The 14,452-nt window shown below is 32.7% G+C and overlaps 1 protein-coding gene across 1 annotated transcript; it reads left to right on the forward strand.

The window, feature by feature from the left end:
* The first annotated feature begins 5,075 nt into the window (after nt 1-5,075).
* Nucleotides 5,076-13,823, forward strand: LOC8260419 (nucleolar protein 6). The gene is made up of 26 exons (XM_015725374.3): nt 5,076-5,280; nt 5,412-5,573; nt 5,712-5,880; nt 5,985-6,101; nt 6,194-6,330; nt 6,428-6,578; nt 7,751-7,818; nt 7,976-8,074; nt 8,242-8,357; nt 8,859-9,033; nt 9,401-9,511; nt 9,589-9,667; nt 9,759-9,902; nt 10,028-10,141; nt 10,542-10,663; nt 10,763-10,845; nt 10,930-11,054; nt 11,137-11,257; nt 11,356-11,493; nt 11,824-11,920; nt 12,027-12,152; nt 12,575-12,667; nt 12,764-12,869; nt 12,977-13,119; nt 13,223-13,297; nt 13,411-13,823. The coding sequence occupies exons 1-26, from the start codon at nt 5,134-5,136 to the stop codon at nt 13,534-13,536; spliced, it is 3,144 nt and encodes a 1,047-aa protein (XP_015580860.2). The 5' UTR covers nt 5,076-5,133; the 3' UTR covers nt 13,537-13,823.
* Nucleotides 13,824-14,452: the final 629 nt, after the last annotated feature.

A 14,452-nucleotide genomic window follows, 5' to 3' on the forward strand; every position in this document is an offset into this window, starting at 1 on the left:
AAAGATTTGAGTTTAGAAAGTTAAGCACATGCTAAAAAGGGGTTAGGCACCCCAATACGCCCAGACACAAAGTTTGACCTCCATAAGACTCTAAGGTTTTTGGTTTCCCTAATTTTACTAACCTAACTTGGTTACCACCCATTTTGCTATGATGACATTTTATTATCTTATTTAAACATGCAAATGTAAGAAAGAAAGGACTAGCCTAACATGCATCTACTTAAAAAGGGAAGGCACATTGGTGCCACTAATCCTAGGGAGGTACATTGGTACCTTACATTTTATCTAACATGTTAAGTTGATCAAATAAGAATCGGTTTTATTAAGCATGTGGGTGCCAAGTTCATTTTACCTTTAATTGATTAGGTAAATGGAATATGGAAGGCGGGAAACTCATATTGGTGAGTTAATTTATTTTAGTTAATATATGAGGTGATTACTCAACTTAAATTCAATTCATCTTTATCATGTGAGGTGAGATCTAGCATACCTAAAAGCAATGAATAAACGAAATACAAAGAAAGAGAAGAGAATAATTAATGGGATGCAAATCAGATAAGCAATTATAAAAGTGGAGGGGATTATCTAACACCCTAGCTAATATAAACACAAAATGCACAAGCAATAATTAAATTCATATTTAGCCTAACTAATAATAATCCACTTAAATGGTTTAGGTCAAGCATAAATGGGCCCACATGTATTATGGAGAAATTAGATTAGTTAAGTACCCAAGTACAAGCATTAGGACACTTAAATAAACAAAATGATGATTTTAATACTTAAAACACCCAAGATATAATAAAAAAATGCAAACTCTATATATAAACTGAAATCAAATCATTTTCAATAAAACAGAAAATGAACATGCTCGTTTAACCCTAAACATGCTACTAATCATACATTTAAAGTCTAGTTAAGCACATTTAGGCATAAAGGCATGTATCATCTAAAGAACAACCTAAAAAATACTTATAAACTCTAAATCTAGTCTAAATATGTTAAACAAAAGATTCATATGCTTTAAAACATCATGGACATCAAATGAACACAGATTTCATACCTTAAATCACTTAAAAATATAAAAAGTAAAATTTTGAAGCTTCTAGGAGCTTACCCTGCATGGCGCCTTAGCCCACGTGGGCTAAGCGAAAGCCTGCATAGAGTAAGGCTTACCTTATGTGGGGTAAGATCATAGAAGCTCCAAGCTTCAGTTTTAATGGATTTTCTTCACAAAAAACCTACTTTTATTAATATAAATATCAAATATAAAAGAAATAAATATGAGCAAACACCCAAAATAAGTTTAATCTGGAGTTTGGCCCTTGGGGTGTTACCTTTAGTGAAGAAAGGTAAAAGTTTTGGCTTTGAGGAAGAGAAAGGCTTTTCAAGTTTCTTGACACCAAAATAGACTTCCTCTGGCTATTAAAATGAACAAAGTAATCCTGCAATAAACCATAAAAAAGAAAGGTTTGGATGTGCTTTACTATTTGAATCATGGAGGAGATAAAAAGATATTAGAAATAGGTATTTAGGTTATATAAGAGATGGTTTAAAGATTGAGGAGTGGGTATAAGTTGCTGGAAAAGCTTGAAAGGATGGGATTTTGGAGTGGTACTTAGTGAAGACTTTCTTGAAATGATGGGTATGGATGAAGGTTTCAGAAGTGTGTTTGTATGGAAAGGATTAAGGTAAGGATATTTGTTTGTTTAATAGGTATTGGAAATTGAAAAGTGGCTGGAACAATATGAATGTTAGGATTTTTTATTGTAGGGAATGTGATTAGGGTTTTAGCTTATAGAACATTATGAATATTATGAATATATAAGATTTTTTAGGTGTAGTATTTTGATTGGATTTTTGTAATCTAAGGGTAAAGGATCAACCTTTACGTTTTAGAAAGAGAGGAGATGGTGGCACGCGTCTTTAGGAAGGAATATGCCTCCTAGGTTCTAAACTTTTAAAAAGATTACCTTCTAGATCCTTAGTCCGTGTGGGGTAATCGCTAGCCCTCATGGGCTTAGCCTTACTTTACGTGGGCTTAGCTTAGCCCACGTGGACCTCACTAAGCTCACGTGATCTAAGGTGGCTTTTCATAGAGGATTAGGGGTTTTGAGGCATCAGTTAAGGCTAATAGAGTTTTCAAATTTTATTTTAAGGTTTCCTCAATCAATTCTAGAACTTCTGAGCATCCTTTGGTGTCCTTCAGAGCCTTGTTCCTCATTATCCCAAAGCTCATTCCACCGGACTTATCCTAGTCCTATCATGGGGCTTATGTAACATATGAGTAAAAGTTAAGTAATAACAACATGCTTACCAAATAAGGATGGAGGCTGCTTATCAATCCTTCTTCCTCGGTAGGTAAAATCTATAAGGCTCATTATTTTCCTACATCTTTTTTCTTAATGCATCTTTTGGTCGGTCCAGCAATAATTGTAATTATGATATTAATTATGATAATAGATATAACTCGAGTTGTAAGCAGTAGCTCGTGTTGTTGGAGGATAAAAGATGGTTTAACGGTCAAAATTTGGTATGACCCATGGCTACTTTGTTTTGAGAATCCTTATATTGAGTCGTAGCTAGTTCTAGATTTGTAGGAGGCAATGGTTAGTGGCTTAAAATTGTTAATGGCTTTAATTACTCAAATTCCTATTTGCATATTTAGAAACTTGATAATTAGTTATAGGTTTGAAACAAAAAAGGTACCAATTTGGTGAAATCTAGATAGACAATGTTAACTTCCAATTTATTAACTAATCATAACTTACAACAGGTGAACTGGTCCTATTTATGGGGTATGTATATTCCGGCTAAGATTAAGAACTTTGCTTGGAGGACATGCTCTTTGTGTTTACTTATGTGACCTTAAAATGAAAGTTGTGGGACAAAATTATCTTTGCCCAATTTGTCAATCTTGACCTGAAGATGTTGTTCATGCTCTATTTTCATGTCCATCCATGTGTAGTGTGTGGCGCATGTCGAGTGTGGGTGACTTCTTCATTTCTGTAGTCATTATTATGGATTGGTGGAATAGGTTGGTGCAAAGTTTCAGCAAAGAGAATATAGCTCAAGCAACAATAATTCTGTACCAAGTCTAGAGCAACCAAAATGATATAATATGGATTAAGAAAAGAAAAACATATAATATTATTCTCAAACTTGCTTCTTTTGTCCTTTCTCAATGGTTAATTGCTCCAGAAGCCTCTGGCAATATGAGTGGGAATGCTACTATTCATGGTAAGGTGTCAAGATGGCAGAAACTTGTAAGACAAAAATTTAAATGCATTATTGATGTAACTTGTTTCTCTTTTATAAAAGGTGTTGGCTATGTTAGTATTATTTGCGATGATCAAGGCAAAATGGTAGTTGCCAATCATTTTATGACATTATACTGGCAAAAACTCTAAGTTGCAGAGAAGCATTAAGTTAGCTTAAGCAATTGGTCAAATGTGGTGGTGGAAAGCAGACTTGTAAATGTTAGCTCAAGCTCTTCAAAGTTCTCAAACCGACTGTTCTTGTCTAAGGATGATAGTTGCAGATTGTAAAATCCTGTGCAAAGATATTTTATATTATTCTTTCGCCTTGTGTTCAGAGATCAACGAACCAAGTCGCTCACTCTCTTACTATAAATGTTAGTTTTATGACTGGTTATGAGTGCTAGAGATCTTCTCCTCCATTTATTTCTAATATAGTGGATTTAGATATTTATTAATTAAGTTTACCTTTTGTTTATGGAGAGGAGTGATAAAATTTGAGAGTTTACTCCCTTTTCCTACAAATATCTTGTTTATTATATTTATGAATTATATAAGAGTATTGTAGATACTTTTAGTCTTAATTATTATTATTAAGCTATCAAATAATGTTAAACTAATAAAATAAATTATAATGGACATATTAATTTAATGGGTTAAATAAATACTATTTACCTATGAGGTTTGGTCTAACGCACAAATTAGTTCATGCATTTGTTTTATTATTAAAATTCCTTTAACTTTTAATAAAACTAAGTACTACCTGTGTTCATCGAAGAATTAAACTGGTAATTTAAAATTATAATTTGATCATTGAGCTTATTATCAAGTATTAAATTTGTCTAAAATTAATTTTATGTCAAATTAGTTTAAAATCTTATTTTAGACAAGTTAGCTTTAGTGTATAATTAAAATAATAAATTTAATATTCTTTTACTTGTTTATATATTCTATTTTTTTAGCATAAATTAATCTTAAAGAATTAAAACATATTAAAAATACTTATTTTTTTTAATATTATTAAACTACTATGTAGTTTAGTTTTAAATTTTTAAAAAAAATAAATAGTTAAAAGTTATTATTTTTATTAGACACTAAGATTAAACTATATTAAAAATAAAAATTTTATTTATATTAATCTTATTTAAATAGTTGATAAAAAGCTTCATTTTTAACATACAAGATTATCATGATCTTTTTTATTGATAGTGGACTTGCCAACTTAGTGTCTAGATTATTTCATTAGATTAAAATATGATTATTTAATTTAATTTTACTTTTAATGTAGTTTAACTATAACATATAATAAAAACAACAATAAAGTAATATTTTTTAAATAAAATTATTTATTTTATATTAATAACTAAAATTTAATTACATAGTAATTTAATAATATTGTTATAAATATAAGTAGATTTAAATATTTAAATTTTCTTGGACTAGCTTGTATTAAAAATAAAAAAAAAACAGAGTAAGAAAAATAATATTAAATATATTTTTTGAATTAAACACTAAAATTAGTTTATGTTAAAAATAAGATTTTATTATAATTTAATAATAAAATTAATTGATGACGAGTATGATACTCAAAAATAATTTTAATAATCAAATTATAATCTTAGATAATCAGTTTAATCCTTTGACTAATACAAAAGAAATAATAGTAATTTTATTAAAATTTAAAGGAATTTTGATGTAATAAAATAAGGACCGGTTTGTGTATTAAATCAAGCATAGGGACCTTCTCATAATCATAACGTAACTTCAGGCACTTGATAATAATTTACCCTAAAATAAACAAAAACCTTAATTCTTTTGATTGCCGCTCTGTGTATGCTCTTAAACCCTAGTAACGGGCAGCAGGCAGCAGGCAACAATGGAAGTTGAAGCGTTACTGGACTTAAAAATCACAGAATTGTTGAAGTCAGTGGAGCTCGATTACTCACCTTGTCTTACAAAGCTTGTAGACGACACCATTTCAGCCATCAAAGAATCCATCAATAAAATCCCTCAAGGCCTTGCGGTTTTTTTTTTTTTTCCCTCCTTTTACTTCACATTTCATTTTTCTATTCATAGATAAAAAGGAAACCCTAATAAGTTGACTTGTTTTAAACACTAAGAAGCTCTCTTGTTTACTCGATGTAAATTGAGCAGGTTACAGGTGATGAGGCTCCGAGATTTGTTAAGGATATTGGTGCTGATAAAGTTGAATTTAAATTTAATAAGCCGAATACATTTGAAATTCGAGGAAGTTATTCAATTAAATGCATTGCCAAGCCTTCTATTAATGTTGACCTCTTTCTTCACTTGCCAAAGGTAACTACTTTTTGTCAATAATATTCAGTGTTCCATTCTTACATTAACCTTTTTAGTTACAATTAACAATAATTGGATGTCTGCTTGCTTATATGATATGCTTTCCCAACTTTGAATTGAATTTTTGAATTGTGGCAGGAATGTTTCCATGAGAAAGATTATTTGAATCACCGATATCATGCAAAAAGGTTCCTTTACCTCTGCATGGTCAAGAAGTATTTGATGAAATCTTCTTCATCGTTTCAAAAGGTTGAATGGTCTTCTTTTAATTCTGAGGCCAGAAAACCTATCTTGATTGTATACCCAGGTTCATCCTTTGCTTTTATCAATTAAAAATGTATTGAGTTAGTGATATTTGTTTGTAGTATACAAAGTTATTTACTTTCCTTTTGGTGCAATTATGGGGGATAGCCAAGAAGCTTGTTGAAGCTCCTGGGTTGTTTATAAGGATAATTCCCACAGCAAAGTCCCTATTTAATGTCTCAAAGTTGGACTTGAAGCGGAATAATATCCGTGCTCTAAATCAAGGTACCGTCTGGTTTTCCAAGTCATGAATGCTATTGTTGTTAAGATATATTCCAATGTCTTTACTAGTATATGTACTATTTTGATTTAAATAGAAGGAGATCTTCTACTGCCTACACCAAGATATAATAGCAGTATTTTGGAAGACATGTATTTAGAGGATGATGCAGATTTTCTTAAGAAAACATTTCTCGGATGGAAGGAATTGAGAGAGGCTTTGATTTTGCTCAAGGTAAAGCTCACATGGTTTTGCTTTTCCAAATTTACGTACGACTGATTTGGTTGCGCATATAGAATCAACACTTCTATTCTTTTTTAAATTGCTGCAGGTATGGGCTCGGCAAAGAAGTTCTATCTATGCCCATGATTGCCTTAATGGGTTTCTATTAGCTGCCATATTGTCATACCTAGCAGTTTCTGGGAAGGTTAATAATTCAATGAAGCCATTGCAAATAGTCCGTGTTGCAATGGATTTTATAGGTATGCCAAGTTTTTCTTTTCATCAGATATACATGCGCTGCTGTCATTAGCATCTTTGCAAAACTGAATTATTTCTTACACTATGGAAGTTCTATAGCTGATTTCTGAACTCTGATTCATCACTTAATTTATTATGTGCCATTATTTTTATTCAACAAATGAAATGTGTTATGTCTGGCTGATAATATTTTGCATTTGGAGATTTTATTATCATATCTGAGATGAAGTGATCACATCAATCTGGTTTAAGGTGAATTCAATCTTTTCAGATAGCTAAGTGGTGCTTCTCAGTAAAATGCTTGTAAGTAAATGAATGACTTTAATGGAAAAAATGGTTTAGAAAAAGGGTTTCATCTACTTGACTGCTAGGTTGTCATACTAAAGTTTGCTCCAGGTAAAATCCAGCTTTATGAGTCTTCAGATGTTAATATTTTCAATATGCAAATATACTCTCAGAGTACTCAAAAGTGCGCTAGGCGTGTGCCTAGGCGATGAGTGCAGGGTGCTTGTGCCCTGGCGCCTTTACACCTTCTAGGCGAGGCTCCTTTCTCCTGGCATTTGCTTTTTGCTCTTGTTGTGTGCCTAGTGCCAATCACACCTCAATTAAGGATTAGTCCAGAGTCCTTTTCTTGAAAGCAGAGATTATATTTGACTCTTCAAAATAAGTATTTGACCAGTGGATGTTAAAATTTGCTACATTCTAGGTGCAGAATTTACTCTTGAGAAAACTTCTATCACTGCTAGGGGACAAATATAATGTTTTCTACTCCATTATTACTACCTTTTTATTGTTTTCAATTCGTTTTACTGCTATTTCACTTCTTTTTGCATTTTTAACGATCTTACTTTTATTTCTCATCTGCGTTCTCATTGTTGCTTTTTCTCTACTTTTTTTCTATGTTCACAGTATGTCTTCTTCCATCCTCCTTTCCTTGCTGCATTACTATTACTTTACATCTCCTCCCTCATTCTAGACTTCTCTCGTTAAATAAAAGAAATCATAAACTCTGTGCTATTAGTTGGAAATATATGTAATCCACATATACATAGTACATTTTTCCACTTTTGTCTCTGGCAATCTGAGAACTACCACTTTAGTGTGCCTATCATTTTTAGCTACCTTGATTATCCTGTATAACTGCAAGTATAAGTGCTATTTGCATGTTTTGCAGCCAGTTCCAAATTATGGAGTCAAGGTGTTTACTTTCAGCAGAAACAAGAGTTCAAGGTCTCAAAGGAGGTACGCTGTTAAATGACATATATATTATTTTCTTATATTATATGCGTGATTCATGCTGTACAGTTCACCTATACCGCCTCCTCTCCCTCTTGAGTTCTTTATTCTCCTGCACCATATGTTGCATTGTTACTTATTAAATCTTTATTCTGGATTACAGGAAAGAATTCTCTATAAAGAATCATTTCCAGTAGTGGTTTGTAACTTATATGGACGACTCAATTTGACTTTCCGTATGAAAAGCAATAGTTTCTTAGAGGTATTATTTACTGACACTTTTGCAGATGTTTATATGTTAATGTTGTTGGGAAAATTCATCTCTTATTTGTATTTTATTCATTTGCCACAGCAATAATCCTCGTCTCCAATGGGATATTTTTTTTTCCTATTTATATTATTTTTTTTTGGTGCATGTGTAATATTCAGCTCCAAGATGAGGCTGCTTTATCACTCCAATGTTTAGGAAAATCAGGAGATGGTGCTTTTGAGGATATCTTTATGACCAAGATTGACTTTTGTTCTAAATACGATTATTGCATAAGGTGTGTTTTGTAGTTTATTATTTGTTAATTACTCTTCTAATTTCTAACATTTGATTCTTGAAAGCTTATATTTGTTTGTAGTATTGGTTTTTGGTATTAGACCCTGAGTCGATTACAGGTGAAGTGAATTTTACAATGGTCTTTTCTAAGATAACAATTTTGGCTATTTTTCACAAAACTTCCACCTTACTACTGTTCCATTGATGTATGTATGGCTTTCTGGTAAATACGGGAGCCCCAGCAAAGCATTTCATGCACTTAAGAATGAAAAAGTGAAACTTAGTGATAAAATATCTAAGGAAACGAAGAGTTGGATATCAGAATATAAACTTGAACACAATCTCGTGATTACATGAAAATCCTCTATCGTGCACAGCCTGACAAGTTAATGATAGCAGTCATAGTTCTCATCTTTGAAACCTGAATGACCACTATATGATGCCTACTTTTGTTACTCTATATCTCTATTATTCTTAATGTTATAAATGTTTTGTCTCTTAGATTGAACTTAAAAGGGCAAAGTAATGTCTATAATTTGGGATATTGCTTGGATGAGGAATGTTGGAGATTGTATGAGCAAAGGGTACATGGTATTCTGCTTCAAGGACTGAGTGACAGGGCCAAGTTCATTCGTGTCATTTGGAGAAACATCACTTCAGAATGCAGCATAGAAAATGTAAGCTTTAAGATATGATGTCATAGTGGCTTGGTTCGTGGGCTCAAAATGCAACTAGTGGGTTTTAGCTTCCTGTTGCATTTATACACATTAAATGATGGGATTTCTGAGAAAAGGATATAGACAACTGCCAATATGAAAAATTCATGTTTCAGGAAAAAAAAAAGGAAAGAAAAGGAAAAGAAACTATAAAAGAAAAAAGAAACTATCATTAAACATTGCTTGTCAAATTTTATGTTAAACAACCAGTCTTGTCTATTTTCCATGTTAGAAGAAACAAATTGATCACACTTGTCAAACGCTAAAAGCAAATTTAGAAGACTAGAATGGAGCAGTTGAGCCTATAAAGCTATATTATGTTTTCCAGGGTTTATCAGCTCTGGATAAAGAACCAATGCTTATTGGAATTTCAGTGACCACTTTGGAGAAAGCATTAAGAGTTGTTGACATTGGTCCCGATGCTGAAAACAAAGAAGAGGTAATCAAGTTCTTTATTTGAATGCTTATACAGTTTATGGTTTTCTATTCGTGTGCTAATTGCATAATTCTCACTAGGCACTCAAGTTTCGGAAATTTTGGGGAGAAAAGGCAGAACTTCGAAGATTTAAAGATGGTAAAATTGCTGAAAGCACAGGTGAGGCTCTACAAAGTTTGTCTAAATCTTTCTGAAACTATTTAGTTTCTAACAAGTTGATTAATTTGACTTTGTTTCTGTGATATTAAAGTATGGGAAAGTGAACAGTGGGCAAAACATCTCATTTTGAAAAGAATAGTTGAATATGTGCTTCTTCGCCATCTTTCTCTTTCAAAAACAAACATTCTGCAAGTTGTGGATCAACTTGATTTCTCTCTGCTTCATGGTGTTGAAGGTAACAGTTAAGCACTACTGCAGTTTTCTTTTCTTACATTTGTTTTCTTTTGATGCATGTACTTCTTGTCCTTCCTTCAATCTCTATGTGTAAATTTTATTGCAAATGTAACACCATCTTCTCAGATCCCATGTCGTTTTCTGCAAGTCTGCTTGCGGCATTTGAAGTTCTATCAAAGCGTTTGCGTCTTCTTGAAGATATTCCCTTGAAAGTATCTAGTGTGCAGCCCTTAGACCCAGGTATATTTTGGATAACTAGATTGCCATCTAGCCTCCATTTTATAATGAGGTGCTTTTTAATTTCATAATAATTATTTTATCTTCCCTCATTTTCCTTTCAAAATGTTTATATAAAGAATCAATCTGTTTGGTGCAGTATTCCAAATGAGCTAGCATTTTTAAAATTTATGTTAACTCTTATTTTGAATTTCTGTAATGGTCTTATCGAATATGTGTCACATTTTAATTTTCCATGGGAGATTATGGGGGAGGTGGATTAAATGATCATCAATTCACAGATGAAATTATTATATGGTACTAAATATTGTCATTCTATGAAATTATTATTTGGTACTACTAAATAGTCATTCTATGTTTCCTTTATAGCTGACAAACTGCTATCTGATTGCGCTATATCCAGCTTTCAGGTTCACATCTGTCTTCCCTCCTAAAGCACATCCACTAGCAAGTGAAAAGGGTCATGTTCCAAGATCACATAAACTCATTTCATCGTGCATCCAGCCATTGGAAGTTATGATTCAGGCATGGTACCCCATTAACTACTAATACTCTATGTATTCATTTCATTCAAGTTGTTTCTGAAGACTTCTCTTTCCTCCTTTTTTTTTTTTTTTTTTTAAGTTGGAAGGTTCTGGAAACTGGCCAATGGATGAGGTAGCAATTGAGAAAACTAAATCTGCTTTCTTACTTAAAATTGGAGAGAGGTGGGTGAGACATGATATTTTATGTATGTCAATTGCTATATTTTATGGTTTCTGCAGTACCATCTGATGGTAGTTTTATACCAGTCTTCAGAATAATTGGGGGATGACATGTACTGCTACTGAGGATGAGGTGGACATTTTTCATTCTGGATATGCATTCCGCCTTAAAATTTTGCATGAAAGAGGCTTAAGCTTGGTGAAAAGGGAAAGTAAGAAGTTTGTATGATCTGTTACCATGGCATATATCAGTCTGTTTTAGATGCTTCAGTACTGACTTAATTTAGCTTGTAGTTGGAAGTCATAAAGTGAAGCGGGTTCCTTCTGTAGACAAGAAACTCTTTGTTCTTAGCCAGCATTCCAGCATCATTAATGGGTTACAGGGTCTGTACCCAATGTATGGACCAGTTGTTAGGCAAGTATTGGATCTATAGTTATGTTTCTGCTCCTTATTTATCTTTCCAAGAAAGCAAAGAATATTACCTTCTCTTACCTGCTTGAATATATGTGTAGGCTTGCAAAACGATGGGTTGCTTCACATCTCTTTTCAGCTTGCTTGGTAGAGGAGGCAGTTGAATTATTGGTTGCTCATCTTTTTGTAAAATCTTTGCCATTTACTGCTCCTTGTTCACGCATCACTGGATTTTTAAGGTTGAGATATTCCCCCTTTATTAATAAGCTTTCCTGTAGCTGACAGAAAAGCATATTTGATATTATGTTTGTTTACCATGATTGGTTCATATGAGCAAGGTCTTTGAGACTACCACCGCTGGTTGGCATTGTTACTATAACAAGGATGATTTTTTGCAGAAGTCCTACTTGAAGTATACTTTGAATGATGCTTTTTGTTATTGATTCAACCAGAAATTAAATAAATGTTTATGCTGTTAAGTCAAATATGTAATTTTGTTTGACCTCATGTGAGCTTTCCTGTTCAATGTTTACATGGAATATTATTTTATGTAAACCTTTCATGAACAGGTTCTTGCGACTACTAGCCGAGTATGATTGGACTTTTTCCCCTTTGGTGGTTGACATAAACAATGATCTAACGCCAAGTGACATCAAAGAGATTTATGTAAGTTCTATCGTTGTATAAGTAATCAATTAATGTTTGATGGTTATTATACTTTAGTCTCTTGTTTCTCTTTTCAAATGGCCAAGAATTGCTTCTCTTTTTTCAGGATAACTTTTCGTTAAGTAGAAAAGATTATGAAGAGAACATGAAAAATATAAGCCCATCAATGTTCTTGGCCACATCCTATGACAAGGCATCTGAAGCTTGGACTGAAATTTCTCCAAACTCACTGGTTAGTTTTTTTCCCCAAATTGATGCAGTCATTGGATAAAACTTCTCATTTTCCATGTTTACTAGTTTGCCAAAAGGCGCCTCATTTTATTTTTCACTTTTCTGTTCGAGATGCTTTGTTAATATTAATTGTTTGTCAAGTTCTCAATCTTGCTTCCATTTGTGTTTGGTTGTGTTGTTCTTATTAGCCCCATTTGTGTTAGCATTGGGGTCTAGATGCAAATGTTAGACATTGCATGAGAGAAAATTCTTTTTGTTTGATTATGAGGACATTCACTAAAATTACTCAAACTCTATGTGCTTTCTATTCTTGGTCGCATATTTTCCATGATTCCCAATAGGAATATAAGAATTAAACATTTATTTGTCTTGGATATGCTCTGTTTAAAGTGTTTATATGACGTGCGTTTATGGATGGAAAAGGAGCTTAAGAGGTTGGTGGCCTATGCTCGTAGCAGCTCAAACCTGCTGACCAGACTCGCATTGGAGGATCAGACTGATTCTTACAGCTGGGAGGTGAGTCAACATGATAACAAGGAACTGATCTTCCTGCTTCATGAATCACATGTGCTTTACACCAATAAATTGTTGTCGCATATTTGGGCCTTGCAGTGTCTGTTCCGAACTCCTCTGAATAACTATGATGCTGTAATTCTTCTCCATGGAGACAGATTACCTTACCCTCAGCGTCTTCTGTTCCCTTCCCAGTTAAACCAAGGTATACCTTGGGCAAGGCGCTAGATATTGTTATTGCTACTGCATGATCCCTATGTTTCCTTTTTCATTGAATTGGGTTTTAAGCTCTCTAATGTTGCACTTGGGCAGGGAGACTTGTAGCGCATGGGAGTGCTACAAAAGCTTTCCAGCCCTTCATTTTGCCTGGGGATTTAAGGGGGAGTTCAGAGAAACTAAAAGAAAAGCTAATGGTGAACTTTGATCCTTTGAGATGCTACATTGCGGATTTACAGGCAAGTATCATAGAATGCTCGGTGTATTTTATATCTTGACCACGGTGGTCTTTCATTTTGTTCTTTCTTTTTTCTTTTCACTTTTATTTTGTAATATCTGCAGGAAGAGTGCAACACATTGAAGTTGTGGTATGATTCTCTCGGAGGTGATGCCATTGGACTAACATGGGACACAAAGGTATAGTTGAATGTTGTTTAAAACATTTATCAGGACTAAGATTTCACTATGCATTCGCTCGGAAATTTTATCAGTTTGAACACCTTGACCCTATAATTTGTTAATTATTCCAGAAACGACAGCGGGACAAAGAAAATGAAGGAGAAGATCCAATTAGTTTGTTAAAAGCTGCAGGTGAAGTTGGGAAAGGGTTTGTAAAGAGCGTACATTTTCTCAAGGCTCCAAGGCTCATGAATTGAGCCTTAGTTTTATGAGGCCTAGAATTTAGCTGACCGCAAAATTCCATGTTGTAACTGTTTCTGGAACAGTCCGCTTAGCAACTGCTTCTCTACAGATTGTAACCCATAGTGTTGAAGGAACATTATGAATATCTTCTGCATATTCTTTATTTAGCTTTTCGGCCTTCTGAGTGAAAAGTAATAGATGAAATAGGCAATTTTTGGTGTCATTAGTGTACCAATTGTATAGGAACTTGGTAGTGTATCAGGTTCTTCAGTTTGCAATTTTCAGTTTTTGTTAAATTCTACCCTTGTCTCTAAATTGAGTTCTCTCGTGTGGGATTATTATTATGAATTGATGGTCAAGTGCACTGCGTTTTTTAACGACCAAAACTGCAATAACTAGAGCATCTCTGGTGTTTCTTTATACAAGTTAATTTTTTATTTTTGAAAAGTCATCTATTGAAATAGAATTTTTAAGTAAAAGGATGATTTTTCTCATATATTTTATGATTGATTTTTTAAAAAAATAAAGAAAATAAAATTATTAATGTTCCTAAAAATAAAAATAAAAATGTAAAATTGGGATAGTCTATTAGACTTGAGGAAATTTATATTTGAATATTTTTTGAGATATGTTTTGTTGTAAAAATAATGCTCTTTAGCACCGTTAGAAATGTTATTTGTACTTTAAGGGAGTTTTACTTGTGGTATGATAATCTTTAGGAAAATAAAAAATAAAAAGAGCTAACTGTATAAATTTCCAATAAAAAGTCAATTTTCCATAATAATAACAGGTGTTAAAGCATTCCAAATATATTTTTCATATATATATATATATATATATATATAATTTTAAAGTATTATTACATATAATAAAATTCTAATAAAGTATTTATTTTTAAAGAATAAATATAGAAAAGTATCTTATAGTTCT

Source organism: Ricinus communis, chromosome 10 (assembly GCF_019578655.1).
Source record: "Ricinus communis isolate WT05 ecotype wild-type chromosome 10, ASM1957865v1, whole genome shotgun sequence".
In the NCBI taxonomy this organism is placed as follows: domain Eukaryota; kingdom Viridiplantae; phylum Streptophyta; class Magnoliopsida; order Malpighiales; family Euphorbiaceae; genus Ricinus; species Ricinus communis.

Coding starts and splice junctions, on each gene's coding strand:
- LOC8260419 (XM_015725374.3), top strand. CDS start 5,134: ATGGAAGTTGAAGCGTTACTGGACTTAAAAATCACAGAATTGTTGAAG. Junction 9,034..9,400: donor CAGAATGCAGCATAGAAAAT/GTAAGCTTTAAG, acceptor TATGTTTTCCAG/GGTTTATCAGCTCTGGATAA. Junction 12,668..12,763: donor CTGATTCTTACAGCTGGGAG/GTGAGTCAACAT, acceptor TGGGCCTTGCAG/TGTCTGTTCCGAACTCCTCT.